Source organism: Aspergillus undulatus (assembly GCF_047715775.1).
Source record: "Aspergillus undulatus strain CBS 261.88 unplaced genomic scaffold BDV17scaffold_69, whole genome shotgun sequence".
NCBI lineage: Eukaryota > Fungi > Ascomycota > Eurotiomycetes > Eurotiales > Aspergillaceae > Aspergillus > Aspergillus undulatus.
This window is the reverse complement of record NW_027396673.1, coordinates 46,462-59,644: the sequence shown is the minus strand read 5'-3', so window position 1 is coordinate 59,644 and position 13,183 is coordinate 46,462. Positions and strand designations below refer to the sequence as shown.

The 13,183-nt window shown below is 52.3% G+C and overlaps 6 protein-coding genes and 1 non-coding gene across 7 annotated transcripts; 5 read left to right on the top strand and 2 right to left on the bottom strand.

Annotated features, from left to right (window-relative positions):
• The first annotated feature begins 2,256 nt into the window (after positions 1-2,256).
• BDV17DRAFT_212243 (uncharacterized protein) lies at positions 2,257-3,245 on the top strand. The gene has a single exon (XM_073755455.1). It carries the CDS (start codon positions 2,505-2,507, stop codon positions 3,033-3,035), a length of 531 nt encoding a protein of 176 aa, XP_073611202.1. The 5' UTR covers positions 2,257-2,504; the 3' UTR covers positions 3,036-3,245.
• Positions 3,246-5,087: 1,842 nt separating this feature from the next.
• BDV17DRAFT_212133 (uncharacterized protein) lies at positions 5,088-5,659 on the top strand. Its single transcript, XM_073755454.1, has one exon. It carries the CDS (start codon positions 5,241-5,243, stop codon positions 5,571-5,573), a length of 333 nt encoding a protein of 110 aa, XP_073611201.1. The 5' UTR covers positions 5,088-5,240; the 3' UTR covers positions 5,574-5,659.
• Positions 5,660-6,792, bottom strand: BDV17DRAFT_212132 (HAD family hydrolase). The gene is made up of 4 exons (XM_073755453.1): positions 6,583-6,792; positions 6,475-6,496; positions 6,294-6,403; positions 5,660-6,227 (listed from the first exon to the last, which is right to left on the bottom strand). Exons 1-4 carry the CDS (start codon positions 6,677-6,679, stop codon positions 5,746-5,748), a joined length of 711 nt encoding a protein of 236 aa, XP_073611200.1. The 5' UTR covers positions 6,680-6,792; the 3' UTR covers positions 5,660-5,745.
• A 156-nt stretch (positions 6,793-6,948) lies between these two features.
• BDV17DRAFT_274702 (putative GTP binding protein) lies at positions 6,949-9,181 on the top strand. Its single transcript, XM_073759159.1, has 3 exons — positions 6,949-6,979; positions 7,033-7,127; positions 7,196-9,181. Exons 1-3 carry the CDS (start codon positions 6,967-6,969, stop codon positions 8,729-8,731), a joined length of 1,644 nt encoding a protein of 547 aa, XP_073611199.1. The 5' UTR covers positions 6,949-6,966; the 3' UTR covers positions 8,732-9,181.
• A 233-nt stretch (positions 9,182-9,414) lies between these two features.
• BDV17DRAFT_t133 lies at positions 9,415-9,494 on the top strand. The gene has a single exon. It is a non-coding gene; the product is annotated as a tRNA-Thr (tRNA).
• Positions 9,495-9,902: 408 nt separating this feature from the next.
• cbfA (putative CBF/NF-Y family transcription factor) lies at positions 9,903-11,139 on the top strand. The gene is made up of 2 exons (XM_073755452.1): positions 9,903-10,397; positions 10,474-11,139. Exons 1-2 carry the CDS (start codon positions 10,042-10,044, stop codon positions 11,057-11,059), a joined length of 942 nt encoding a protein of 313 aa, XP_073611198.1. The 5' UTR covers positions 9,903-10,041; the 3' UTR covers positions 11,060-11,139.
• A 281-nt stretch (positions 11,140-11,420) lies between these two features.
• BDV17DRAFT_284740 (putative SIR2 family histone deacetylase (Hst4)) lies at positions 11,421-13,180 on the bottom strand (the record flags this gene model as incomplete). Its single annotated transcript, XM_073760581.1, has 2 exons — positions 11,421-12,808; positions 12,868-13,180. 2 exons carry the CDS (start codon positions 13,178-13,180, stop codon positions 11,421-11,423), a joined length of 1,701 nt encoding a protein of 566 aa, XP_073611197.1.
• Between the last annotated feature and the right edge of the window lie 3 nt (positions 13,181-13,183).

Here is a 13,183-nt window from a genome sequence, read left to right as displayed (position 1 = left end):
AAATAAAAAGGACAACGAAAGAGACAAAGGGAGTGTGGGCGAGAGTAAAAGAAAGACTGAGTGAGGAGGGAGAAACTGAAAGAGAGCGAAACTGGAGATGGAGGAGAGAAGGAGAAGTCGCAGTCGGACGGGGAGAAAAGTGCCATTGGGCGATCGTCGCCCGGAACTGAGATCGGTGCGTCGGTATCTGTCTTACAGTACGGGCTCTGCTTACAGGCTGGCTGCACGATTAAAGTATTTTAATCAAGCTACTCTGGGTATGGGCTCCCTCCTTAGATCGCAATCAATCGCTTGAGTTTTCAGGAACACAATGGCAATCCAGTCCAGTGGGCTGCTGCTTTGTCTGAGCGTCAGGCCAGGGGTCAATCCGCTCCCCGACCCGGCCATCTTGATCCTTGGCCCTATCCCAGTAAGAGGACTCAGAATGGCCTCCCGCCAGTGGCGGTGACGGTACGAATCATTCGTCTTCTTGTTTAGGTTTTGCTCTTTGTATTATTGTTCCTTTTTCTCGTTTAGGTTGTGCGCTGATTGCTTTTTCTGTTATCATCGGGTCCATCTGGGTGGTGCTGACCCGCAGGGTTCGTGTGGTTCGTTTTCGAACTTGAACCCTTCCTTGCCTTATGCCGACCGTCGGTTTGATTGATATAGTAGCAGTATCAGGACATGCAGGAGCGACTCCTAGAAGCCCGTCAATGTCGGAAGAATCCTGTATCAAGGCGACGACGACGATGGCGAGATCAAGAAAGGGAGCCAGGGGCTTTCTGTAGCTCTTCTGGAAGCCCCTCTGTCAGAACCAGTCTGATCTCTGTTTGGGCGAAATCCTTCCCTCGGGTGATGGATGAGAAAACTGGAATTGTGACGAGCTGGAGATGCTCCCATCGAGCTTCATCAGTTCCTGCATTAGCGTCGTATGGAAGGGCCAGTCATGGCTTGCGATGCGGGTTACGATGTGCTCCAACGCGTCTTGATGCTCCAGAAACTCAGAAGTTAGTTAGTCCCAAGAGCGAGTATAGTGTGATGATAACGGACCTCGTCCTAAAGTGATTTACATGAGTTCGACATCTGGGGTGGATCAGAGGTGCGCAGACCCAGGAATCCGGGAGTTCCTAGCCCCATCGCCTCGGTAGTCAGTCACGGGACAGCTACGCACATTCTGGATCCGGTTAGCGCGACGGGCCGGTGCCAAGACGGTCTTCAGGTGACCCAATCCGCCTCTCTTCCATTCCACAATTCAAGTCCAGCCTGGAAGCTCGGACAATATCGCCTCAGGCTTACACCGCGGCTGTTGCGAAACACTCATGACGGAAGCTCCCAAACAGGTGGGTTCCTTTGCTCCCTGGTTCCTCATGACGATGCCTTTCTCGAAGTTGCTCGGTTTCAGAAGCCAATAGCCCTCTTCACCAAGCGGGGGTTCCGGAATTCGGATGCTTCAGCCTTGGACGGCCGAATTCGGTCCAAAGGAGAGACACCCCCTTCTCGAAAGTCGAGGCCAATGCTCATTTACTTGGTCGGGAATATCGAGTTTCTCCTACTGATAGCATGCTCTAGGCTCGACTGCCTCAGGTCACTACTTTTGTCCCTGCCTGACGCGTGGAAATCCAGACTACATCCGAGTCAGTTCAAAGTTGTCGTCGGGTGGCCCCAAGCACAGATCGTCAGTCATGCCTGTCATCCTTTTCACGCGGTGGCTCTGGTCTCTTGGGCCTGCCAACCATCCAACGGCCTGAAGGGATCCAAGGTCGGGGCATGACAAAAAGTTGAAGAGGGTCATTCTGCCCTGCAAAAGCGTGGCAGGCTGGCAGCACAAGCCAAGCCCCACTAAATTCAATAGTCGACAGATCCTGTCGATCACCACCCAGGATCTGTTGATTCGGTTTTCTTTCGTCTTTGCGAATCAAGCGTCGGCACAAGCTGGTATCGTTGCTTCTGTATTTCAGGATAACTTCGGAGTGAGTGAGACGGATACCGGAGTGACTTGGAATCTTCTTCGTGATTCGTCCATTTCATACTCTGACCTGAGAGGCAGGCTGCACTCTGTAGACTGTCAGTGTGTCAGCTTGTTCAGGCTTGATGCTAACGATGACCTGCCAGAAGCGCCCGCCCAGTCCACAGGTTACGCAACAGCTGCCCAAGGACCACCCTGAGTACTCTCCATGCAGCGCAAGTGGCCGCTTCGACTCCCGAATATGTTAGGGGCTCATTGATTCGGAACTATCAGATTCTCTCCATGCGGGTCTTGTTTGGCAAATACTCGAGCGGTTTATGCATGCAATTCTGCATTCATGCTCCTCAAGTTCCTCTTTCTGATTTTCAAATTGCGGCAAGGCAGATTGACAATCCAACGTTCGCCTCAAACAGTCTAAACGGCAGGCCTTTATCGGTATCTCGGAGGCTGGAGCCGTATCGTAAGCCCAGGAATTTTGAACATCATCATACTCTTGACCTGGGGAACGCTGTTTGGTTCAATAGGCGATTATGGAACGGCCAATCACCTCGCCCAGGACATGGATCGCCCTGCCACTGGTCTCCATGATTACCAAAGTACGCGTCCTTTCTCTGATACTACTGTGTACTCTGATCATCGGAGTAACTCGGTGCTCGTTTCAGTACACCAAACGAGCAAAAGAGACCCTCTTTTTGAGCCCATCAGCCGCCAGCCAAGCAAATCACAGTTCACGTACATAGAAGCAGTCTTCGCGCATTGGCCACCATCATCCAGCCGCCAGCGGCAGGTTCTGTCACTGAACCTGGAGGATGTCGTCGTATATGAGCCAATGAACTCATATACAGTGCCCCGAGGAAAATCTTCTTCTCTCCAGAAGCCAATCAGTATTCCAGTCACTGTTCATCACAGTCAAGGGTGTGCTTCAGCATGCAGACAACAACAAAGCAGAATACAAGCCCTACACTACACAGTAGATCGACCGCGGATGAAGCCCTGGGATGATCCCGGTGCCCGCAACCACAGCGCACGTACCCCCCGGTTGAGGCGAACTGACTACTTAGCGTGCGAAGGACCCGTCATCGCCGGCTGAAACGACGAGAAACTCAAACATCGAATCGGAATCCTAGACGAGCGTTATCCGCCGAGTATCGTCGATGACGTAGTTATCAGGGTTCCGAAAAGATACCTCAGGAGCAGGTAACCCCTCAAGTCCCGCAGAAGGCCTCGCCCCCAAGTTTTGAGACCAAATTGTTCTCCGTACAACGAATTCAGCAAGTACTGGTACACCCAAATGATGTTCTGCGCTAAGTCCCTTTGGCATAAGGTTAATCCTTGGCAGCGGAGTATTCTACTGTAACCCATCAGCCATTCCCATCTCGATCCTCCCACACTCCTGGGTCTGATCATTGTCAATCACTCTGGGGCTCATTACGGGACGCAAATTATCTACTCCCGGTAAATGAGGGCTTCAGTTTTTACCGGTGATCTTCCTGGGTTAGTCATCGCGTGATGTTGGTTGTCAGGTCTCTGGATATGGTGTCAAACCTCCCAAAAAAAACAGGAATTGTGACATCGAATCGCCATGCCTACAATTCGAATGCAAGCTTTGTGCGAGTACACCTACAGTACGCCCCAGCGCCTTCCGTAATCTTACTGCCTAATACCTACGTACTTCGGAGTAGACGAAGCGCGGGGTCGACGAGATCAGCACGGTCCCAGCTACGCCACACTCGGTTCACGAAATTGAGCTACTACACAGCTATTTTGCCACCAGCTCGGCAGGAGCACTCCAAAATGTGGCGGTGTGCTTTTTGTCGGTCTCGCCGTGTCGGTGTTGAAGACTTGACGGGCGTCTCTAGAGGGCCATGATAGCCCAGGCATGTTCAGAGAGCTATTGTATGATTCTGGACCGAAGGGGTTCGTTTTGGATTTGTCACTCCGGCAATAGTGTCAATTGGTAGGTGGAGAGAGCTCGGTGGCCACTTAAGGGACCAGACTCGAGAGGCGCTGTCTCAACTTTGCCCTTTCTTTCGCGACACAAACTCCAGGGACTACTGGGTGGCGGTAGCTATCTCTGGTGTACGACGGTGCAGTTGCACGACGCTGGCAGTGACTATTTTGGCTGACAACTTCTTTGCTATGTTACGTCGAGCACAGACGGTCAAGCTCTGGTTACTGCTATGCCGTTATTCATGCCGCCTTGATGCGCTCCAGCTTCGAGCCTGGACCCGGGGAGCACCCGTCCAATGCGCAGAATTCGTACAGAGGACAGATGCAACAAAGGATGCACAAATATGCATCAAGATATGTGCATCAAATTATGTGCAAACTGCAGAACGCATATAGCAGTTACCATCTAAGGCAGGAGCTTCTCTTCGTCTCCGGGACGACTTTTTGAAACTTTCTCTGTTCTTTCTGTCTTCCTTCCTTGCGTACTTCGGATTTCGGAATTCCGGGTATAGTCCTCACCCAAGCTTACCATGAGATCGGATCTGCGGGGGCAGCCCGCTTAAGAACGATGGAAGAAGACCAGGGTCTGACAAGGATCAGAAAAGGGAACAGTCTCCTACTCTCGGTGGATGACCCATGTTACATCATCCCTTGCAGATGGCGCTCAACAAGTCGTTGCGGTGCAGGACGGATCCAGCGAGCGATCTAGTCTCGTTTCTGACTTGAGGTGTCGGCAGGAAATCCGATACATCAGCTTTCAAGAATTTGATCGGCTTCCTGTCAACGAGTGCGTCGTCGTTAGCGGATCACCGCATCTTTTCGGCCTCGAAAACAGCGTTATGCATGCTCGTGTGGTAGGACGCATGATGGTCGAAGCAGATGCTGTAGAAACGGTCGTACGATTGCATCTCCGACACCACCTGAGTGGACAACAGCAGTCGAGTCTGTGCCCTTTGACGTTGCTTTTTCCGTGGTTCATCGGCTGCTTCCCTCTGCAGGAGCACATCTTTGCAGCAACAATGTTTACTGTTTACCTTTGACGTCGCGTCTTGCTCCGATTTTGACCAGCCCCTTCAATCCGAAGCTCAGGTTTTGCTGCGGCAAGTTCAGCTTGTCGGTGAGCTCGAGCTCTAACTTCTAACTCCCAAGCAAAGCTTTGGAATATTGGCGATTTGGTTCAAGCTCTGGGCCCGGCCATGGAACATCAAAGGGCTGGCAAGCGGTGCCGCCCTGCTCGCGATGGCCCTTATCGGTGTGCCGGCTCGGCCGACCTCGTTGTCTCATTCTTCCCAAAGCTAAGCGCACGAGTTCCCATTTTGAGATACTTGGCCTTTTCCAAAAGCTGATGGCTTTACACCGCTACCATGGGTGGGTATATAGAGCGTTGGGGATGAGAGCTCCGATCCTTGGCTTAGAAGCTGCGAGGCTCCTTAGCCTTCACCTTTGCCTCACGTGGCCTTGCCCAGTGTATTCCCATTTTGTCGAAGCATGCTGGCAACGATTAGAGGAGCTCAATTTCACTAACCAACTCATCAGCGACCCGCGTCCATACGTGTTTCTCATCACGGAAAGAGCGCCGCGTGGCCATGGAAAGCGGTTGCTAGATCCTTACATCTACGCAAGGCTCATCCCCAACTCACTGATTGCACACGTCATATATCCTGCAGAAAAAACCTAAACTCCAGAGTCTTTATACAATAACGCTGTCTATCGTTCTAGCGTCTATCTTATGAATCGTACTGCTTGGCAAACAGAGCAAGCAGGACAAGAAGCTCACCGATATATCCGCCGCGAAGGTCGCAGCCTAGGGCCAGCTCCGAGGCGGTTTTGCCGAAAAACAACACAATGCTCTATTGGAAGGCATTGAGGACTTCCAACTGGACCCGCCCATCAACAACACCCTTCACCTTAACACTTTTCAGATCCTCCACGATGATGTCCGCCCCGGCGGCCTGGAGCTGCTCCAACGTGTGCGTCGTGGTCAATGCAATAACGGTGAAACCGGCTGCCTTGCCTGCCTTGATGCCCGATGGCGCATCCTCCAACACGACTATCGACGAGGAATGCTCCAAATCCAATTTCTTCCGGCCCAGCAAATAGCATCGCGGATCGGGCTTGCCCTGCTCCACATCCTCCGCGGTAACTAGGACATTTGGATGTGTGAGCTCGAGAATACCCAGCCAGCCTTCGATCAATGCGCGCGTGCCCGATGTCACGACGCCCCAGTTTGCGCCGCTTTCTTCCAGTGCAGCAAGGATAGCTCGCCCGCCGGGGATTTCGGTGGCGTCGGAGCCGTACTCTTTCGGGATGACTCCTTCAATGAAGCTGACATCTAATTGTCCCGACAAACATTAACTAACGTGCTCCGTTATAGTTGCGCGGCGGTATATATACTTACAGTCCCAGTTGGCTTTTGGAGGGTCGTACAGCTGTAGGACGTCGATACTCCGGCGGCCATGGGAGGTAGCCAGGATTACTTTAGGGTCAACTCCGAGTTCTTCGCCGATCCTAATGTGTGGTGTTAGCCTCTCAATCATCCGATTTGCCTGCTTCCTCCCTTTCCTATCGGGGCGACTAACTTATGCCAGTGCTTTACGATGGCTGCGAGGCGATACCGTCAGCATCACAGTGCAAGTCAAAGGTCAACCAGAGTCCCCAACAGCCGTAGATCTGGGGTAATTACTCACCGTCTGTGGAATCGACAATTGTACCATCAAAGTCCGAAAGTAAACCATCAAAAGTGAGGGTCTGAGGAGGGGCAGAGAAGGATCCGGTGGCAGCCATTGTGTAATTGCAGAACAGCGAAAATCGTCTAGTAACTCCGTAGACTCTGGGTGTGATAAGAACGATCTATAGATTCAAAAAGATATTTATGAAAGAGTGACGGCAAAAGACAGAATGTAAATTCCGGGGAGCTGAATCCCGATGCCCCTCGTCATACTCCTCACGATCTCGGAGATCGGCGAAACCCTGCCCCGGTTATCTTAGCGCGGGAAATCTTCAAAAAATTCCAGACCGAGTTTTGGCGGAGAAGATACCGAGTGCAAAAACAACATACAGACTCCGTCAAAATGGTCAAGCTAGGTATGTTACTTGCTGTATCTAATTTATATTTGAATGCCAGCTCACCTGCTCAGGGAAAACCTCAAAGCGGACGCCCGTCCGGCTCCGGCACAAGATCGAAAAGGCCTCCGCGGCGAAACAGCGCAAGAATAGAAAGCTTGCGAAGAAGGTACGCAAATCTTCTTTTTCCCCGTATTGTTGCTAGCTCTGGGTGGTGTGGCTAATGTTTGATTTAAGAATCCCGAATGGCGCTCCAAGATCAAGAAAGACCCCGGTATCCCCAACCTCTTCCCACATAAGGAAAAGATGCTCCAGGAGATTGAGGAGCGGAGGCGAATGAAAGCCGAGGAGCAAGAGCGTATTCGTGAACAGGCTCGTGAGCGGCGCGCTGCTGCGAAGCAGGGCGATGGCGATGCTGCTGAGGCAGAGGTAGTGGGAAACCGGATGGTTGATGATGATGATTCGTTGGAGGACGAGATGGATGAGGATATGGGCGGCGACGATTCGAATCCGATGGCTGCGCTGCTTGCTTCCGCTAGGGCTAGAGCGGCGGAGTATGATGGCGCCGCGGGTGATGATGACGAGGACGAGATGGATGAGGATGATGATATGGATGGGATGAGCGAGGACGGTGATGTGGAGGTGGATGAGGACGGGGTTCCTGCTCTTACTACCGCGAGCAAGGAGAGCTCGCGCCGGGCGTTTGATAAGGTGTTCAAGAAGGTTGTTGAGGCGGCCGATGTTATCCTCTATGTGTTGGATGCGCGTGACCCCGAGGGCACACGGTCAAAGGAGGTCGAGCGGGAAATCATGGCCGCGGACGGCGGGCAGAAGCGCCTCATCCTCATCCTCAACAAGATCGACCTCGTTCCGCCGACTGTGCTCAAGAACTGGCTCATCCACCTGCGCCGATACTTCCCTACCCTGCCCTTGAAGGCGTCCAACGGCGCCGGCAACGCCCATAGCTTCGACCACAAGCAGCTCTCGGTAAAAGGAACATCAGAGACACTCTTCCGTGCGCTGAAGACCTACGCCCAGAACAAGGGTCTCGGCCGCGCCATCTCCGTCGGCGTCATCGGCTACCCCAACGTCGGCAAATCTTCTGTCATCAACGCCCTCACAGCCCGCATGAGCAAGGGCTCTAGCAATGCATGCCCCACGGGTGCCGAAGCCGGTGTCACTACAAACCTCCGCGAGGTCAAGCTCGACAGCAAGCTGAAGCTTATCGACTCCCCGGGTATCGTCTTCCCCAATGCAGGTGGCGAGAACAAGAAGAGCAAGCAAAAGGTCAACGAGCAAGCCCGCCTCATCCTCCTCAACGCCATTCCACCTAAACAAATTGAAGACCCCATCCCTGCCGTCACCCTCCTCCTTAAACGCCTTTCCTCTAGTGAGGGTCTCCTCCAGAAACTTCTGCAAGTCTACGGCATCCCCACTCTCTACTCCGGTGAATCGACCTCGGACCAGACAAACGACTTCCTTATCCAGGTCGCCCGCAAACGCGGACGTCTCGGCAAGCGCGGTGTTCCAAACCTCGAGGCCGCCGCAATGACTGTCGTCAACGACTGGCGCGATGGACGTATCCAGGGCTGGGCTACGCCTCCTGTTTTGCGGGTCGTCAACGCAACGGATGCCGCGGGTGCGGGTACAAATGCTGCGCCTGCTGCTCCAGGTGTTGACACCCGGCAGGTGGTCACGGAGTGGGCGGCGGAATTCAAGATCGAGGGATTATGGGGTGATGGAAGCGGTGGGGATGAAGCTATGGAGGAGTAATTACTTTCATTTGCCACCTAATGTCTTTTCTCTGTTTCGCTTCTTCTGTCGTTCGTTTTCATTCATGTTTTGTCATGTCATGTCATGGTCTTGGGATACCAGACGGCGTTATGGGTACAGCCAAAATAGATTGGTGTAGTCGAGTTGAGTCAATGCAGATGAGTTTGATGACATTCAGCACTAATACGTGACGTTTGTTTCTGTGGTTTGTCGGATTGCTGATATTGGGCCTGCATCTTGATTGCAGATATATATCCGTAAGCCGTCTCTCACGGGCATTGGCATATATTCTGTTCTATCGTGCGAAAGGCCCCTCATCATTTCATAACGAATGCCTTGAGAACCAGGGCGCAACATGTAAACTGGAAGACACCACACGCCGAGATATAGCGTTGAATAGCCCTGGTTCCCGGATTCCCCACACCTAATGGACATGAGAGAGCTTGTTGCATTAGGTGCCATGAGCCATAAGTGGTAATTACGGAGATACTTGCTATGTCCTGTACCATCCACTAACTATATTCCACACGTTATACGTTGTAGTTGACACTTAATATTTTGTAATCTTGGCCTCCAGGGCATAGGTATCTATCGGAGAGGGTGCCGCCGACCTGAGAGTATCCAGAATGTAATCTTTACGTCTAAGTTAACAAGGCACAATAGTGGCAAATGTTGTCACTCGTGCGCTAGTGGCCAAGGGGTAAGGCGTCGCACTCGTATTCGAAATATGCGAAGATCGTGAGTTCAAATCTCATCTGGCGCATTTTTTTGCTCTTATTTTTGGTCCTGCTATTCGAATCACATGCATGAAGCAGAAAGAGATTAAGTACCCATTGTTGGACACACGTAGGATCAAATACACCCTGCTCTCTTTAATCAAATAGAGACCGAGTGCGTACTTTGTAGATAAGTAGTTCGAGCAGCGCAGAAGAATTGAATGTGGAGACGCGCTCCCGTCGACGGCTTCTCCAACTCAATCGCGTCGCGTTAAGTGAGATCACCCGCCTTGCTTGAGGACATCCTCTCTTCATTAATGTTGTCAATCACAACCACTTAGTTCTCGCTATCCTTTACCGAGAGAGAACAGAGCCAGCCTCTACAATCCAACGAACGCGTCACCAAAGTCAAAGATAGAGGAAACCTTGCAAGAACTTCGAACATCCCGCCGCCCGTAACGGTTAACCACCTCGCGACCACGACCACGACCACGATCACAACGACCGACAAATCCCCCCAGCATTGGAACAATAAACCGAAACAAAACTCGTCCAAATACCGACAGAGACAGATAGAGCAAGGGCAAGCCAACAATGTCCTCCACACCCCAAGAAGAACCAGACGCCACGGCCGCCGCCGCAGACCAACCCCAACCCGAAACCACGAAACCCGTCCAAGTCCAAGCAACAGAGCAACAACTCAAAGCCCGCGCCGAGGGCGTCTCAATTGAGGTCCGTCAGCGTTCCCTTTACGGAAACCCCTGCGATGCCTATAAGGACCAGGAAGAGAAGACTAATGCGAAGCCATCTATACAGGACTACCTCCTCCCCCGCTCCATAACCCTCCGCCTAGCGAAATCTGTCTTGCCACCGAATACATCCGTGCAGAAGGATGCGGTGCTCGCGATCCAGAAGGCCGCGACGGTGTTTGTTTCTTATTTGTCTTCGCAGTGCGTTCTTCACCCTTTCCTCCCTTGCCGTTTCCTCCCTCTGGAACTATAGCTAATGTATAATGTACTGGTACAGTGCCAACGAAGCAACCCCAAAACGAACAGTCTCCCCCGCAGACGTGCTAAATGCCATATCGGAACTGGAATTCGAGGGGTTCAGGCCGCGGCTCGAGAAGGAGTTGGATATGTTTAGTGAGATGAAGGCTGCGAAGCGGAGGCCGAGGAAGAGTGGGGATGGGGATGGGGATGCTGCACCTGCTGCAGGGGGAGGTGAAGAGCAAGCGGAAGGACCAACGGGGACAGGGCCAATTAAGAAAGAAGTTGCTGTTCGCGGCGCGAAGAGGGTGAAGAGGGATGGGGCGGGTAATGAGGTCGTTGACGAGGAGGATGAGGATCATGATATGGAGGATGAAGGGGAAGGAGAAGGAGATGGGGTTGAGGCGGAGGAGGAAGAGCATGAAGAGGATGCCGATGCAACGGAGGAAGAAGAGGAAGATGATGAGCATGAGGACGAAGGCCGTGAATATGATGTTGACCGGGTGGAGGACTTGGACCGCGGTGCGAGGGCACGGCGCATGATGGATCCTGATGCTGGTGGTGATACTGACTCTGACGAAGAGGGGCCTGGGAGTCAACTGCGCGGGGATCTAGAGTTGGGGTAGTCCAAAACTTGACTTGAGTCTGAATTACCGATTCCTACGCTCTTCAAGATATACATAAACAAGATGATAAAGATGAATAGGCTTGATGATGTCTGATTGATGTGATGTACACAATACCTATTATCCCAACAGTGCGCCATGAAAGATATGCTCCGAAAACAAAAATAATATGATATATCTGCAACAATGAATGGCCCCCTCAACGCCAACATGAACTCCTTATCCTATCTCGCGTACATGCATTAGAGGTATAGCCGTTCCACCAGCCAGACAGATAACGCGGGAACGCCGATGCCGTAGTCTATCATTGGTATCTCAAACAAGTGAATTTGGATCGAGTGAATATGAAAAGAGTCTGCGGTCACTGGTTAAGCAACGCGCTCATTCCGTTCGGAATGGACTTGGGTGAGATCGTTTCAGGGTCACGCCATTGAGTTCTAGACGGCGTTGAGTCTCCCTTGGAAGCCAAACCAGGGAACATTGGTGGATTCGAGGCATTGTTGCGCACTGCCCCTGGAGGCACGGGATGCATTGCCTTGTGCACCTCTTTCTCAAGCTTGATCGATTTCTCTTCAGGTACGACCTTTCGTGCCTTGGTGACTCTACTGAAGGTCGTAATTTTAGCATTCTTGGCCGGCTCCTTCTTGGTCTGTTTCCGAGGCGCAGGCTTCTTGACGCCTGCTTTCTGAGAGGCCTTCTTAGGTGCTTCTCGCTTGTTGGCCTTGAGGACTTCCGCCAGGTTCTTTCCTTTGCTGGCGGGATTCGAGAGGGCAGGTTTTGAAGGATCCTCGGCATCTCCATCGTAACTGGACGATGGCGTGAGCATGCCGGTCTGTTCAATCTTCGTCTTCTTCGGTGTACGGATAAGGACAGAAATCGGTCCTTGTTCGCTCTTGATCCGCTCGACGTCTGAAGGGTTGCATTCGTCGAATATGGGCTTCGAATCATCGTCCCAGCGTTTCAGTTGCGCAAGCCGTGCCACTTCCTCGCAATCACCCTTGACTACCAAGTCAAAGCAGTCTTCGAATTCCTTTCCGGATGGTGGTTCATTGTTGATGAACATGGTGACTCCATTGCGGCGACTTCGAATAACCGAGCACAGACTCTTGACAAGTCGACGCACCCCAGGGATCTTTAAGCTGGTCCCCACCACAATTAGCGCATCTGGACGCGAGCGTATATCCGCGTTCATTACGGATGTGATGGCCTCTTCATCCGGGTTGTGCTCGTTGTATAGAACAAGGCGAGGTCTCATTTTTCCGATTCCATGACTGCGTTGGCCGGTTTCCAAGCGAATTTGGTTGTTAATAGTACACTCCGGGCACTCTGGGGCATCGGGACGGTCGAACATCTCCCGATCAAATTCTTTCATGCACCGGCACTTCTGGCACACCATCATCTCAAGGCTTCCGTGCAATTGTATCGTGGACGGCCATGGCGCTTTGACGTTTAATGGAATTTGGGTCTTTAGAGGGGGCAGTGATGTCTCAATGCCGTCGATATTTTGAGTATACAAGCGGGTCAGACGTTCTTCGCTACCCAATCGGGCGAGCATATGGTGGAAAGCTGTGGGCGAGTCCTTTGCCTTTGCAGCTTCTTCAGACAGCGACCGAACCATCTCCTGAAACGAGGCGGTCAACGTTTCATCTTGGTAAACGGCGGCGTCGAACATGAGCTTGCCCGACGCCTTGAGGTTGTGTTTCTTTTGCAGAGACTTGAATAGGCCAGCATGGGAGCGGAAATCGGGAACTAGATGGTCAGATATTAGCTTGAACGAGATTAGTAGAGAGTTCGCCTGGGGCGCGTACTGCCTGCAGAAGTGGAGATACCAGCTCCAGCAATTACGACAATTTTTCGGTGATTGCGGATAGTGTTAACGAGGAGATTGATTTGAGCGTCCTGTTCGCTGTATGCAAGGTCGGCGCGTGGAGTGAGATCAAGTAGCTGTGTTTTGCGCTCCTTGGGGCCGGCCACACGGCGCTTCTTTCTGGCGGGCGGGCGTTCGGCTTGGCCGGCGCTAGACTCATCCGGGGAGGGCAGGAAGAAGTCTGGAGGCTCGATAGGAGACGACGGCGCGTCGCTCAAATCCGAGTCGTCGTCTGAAAATGCAAAATAATCCATCAC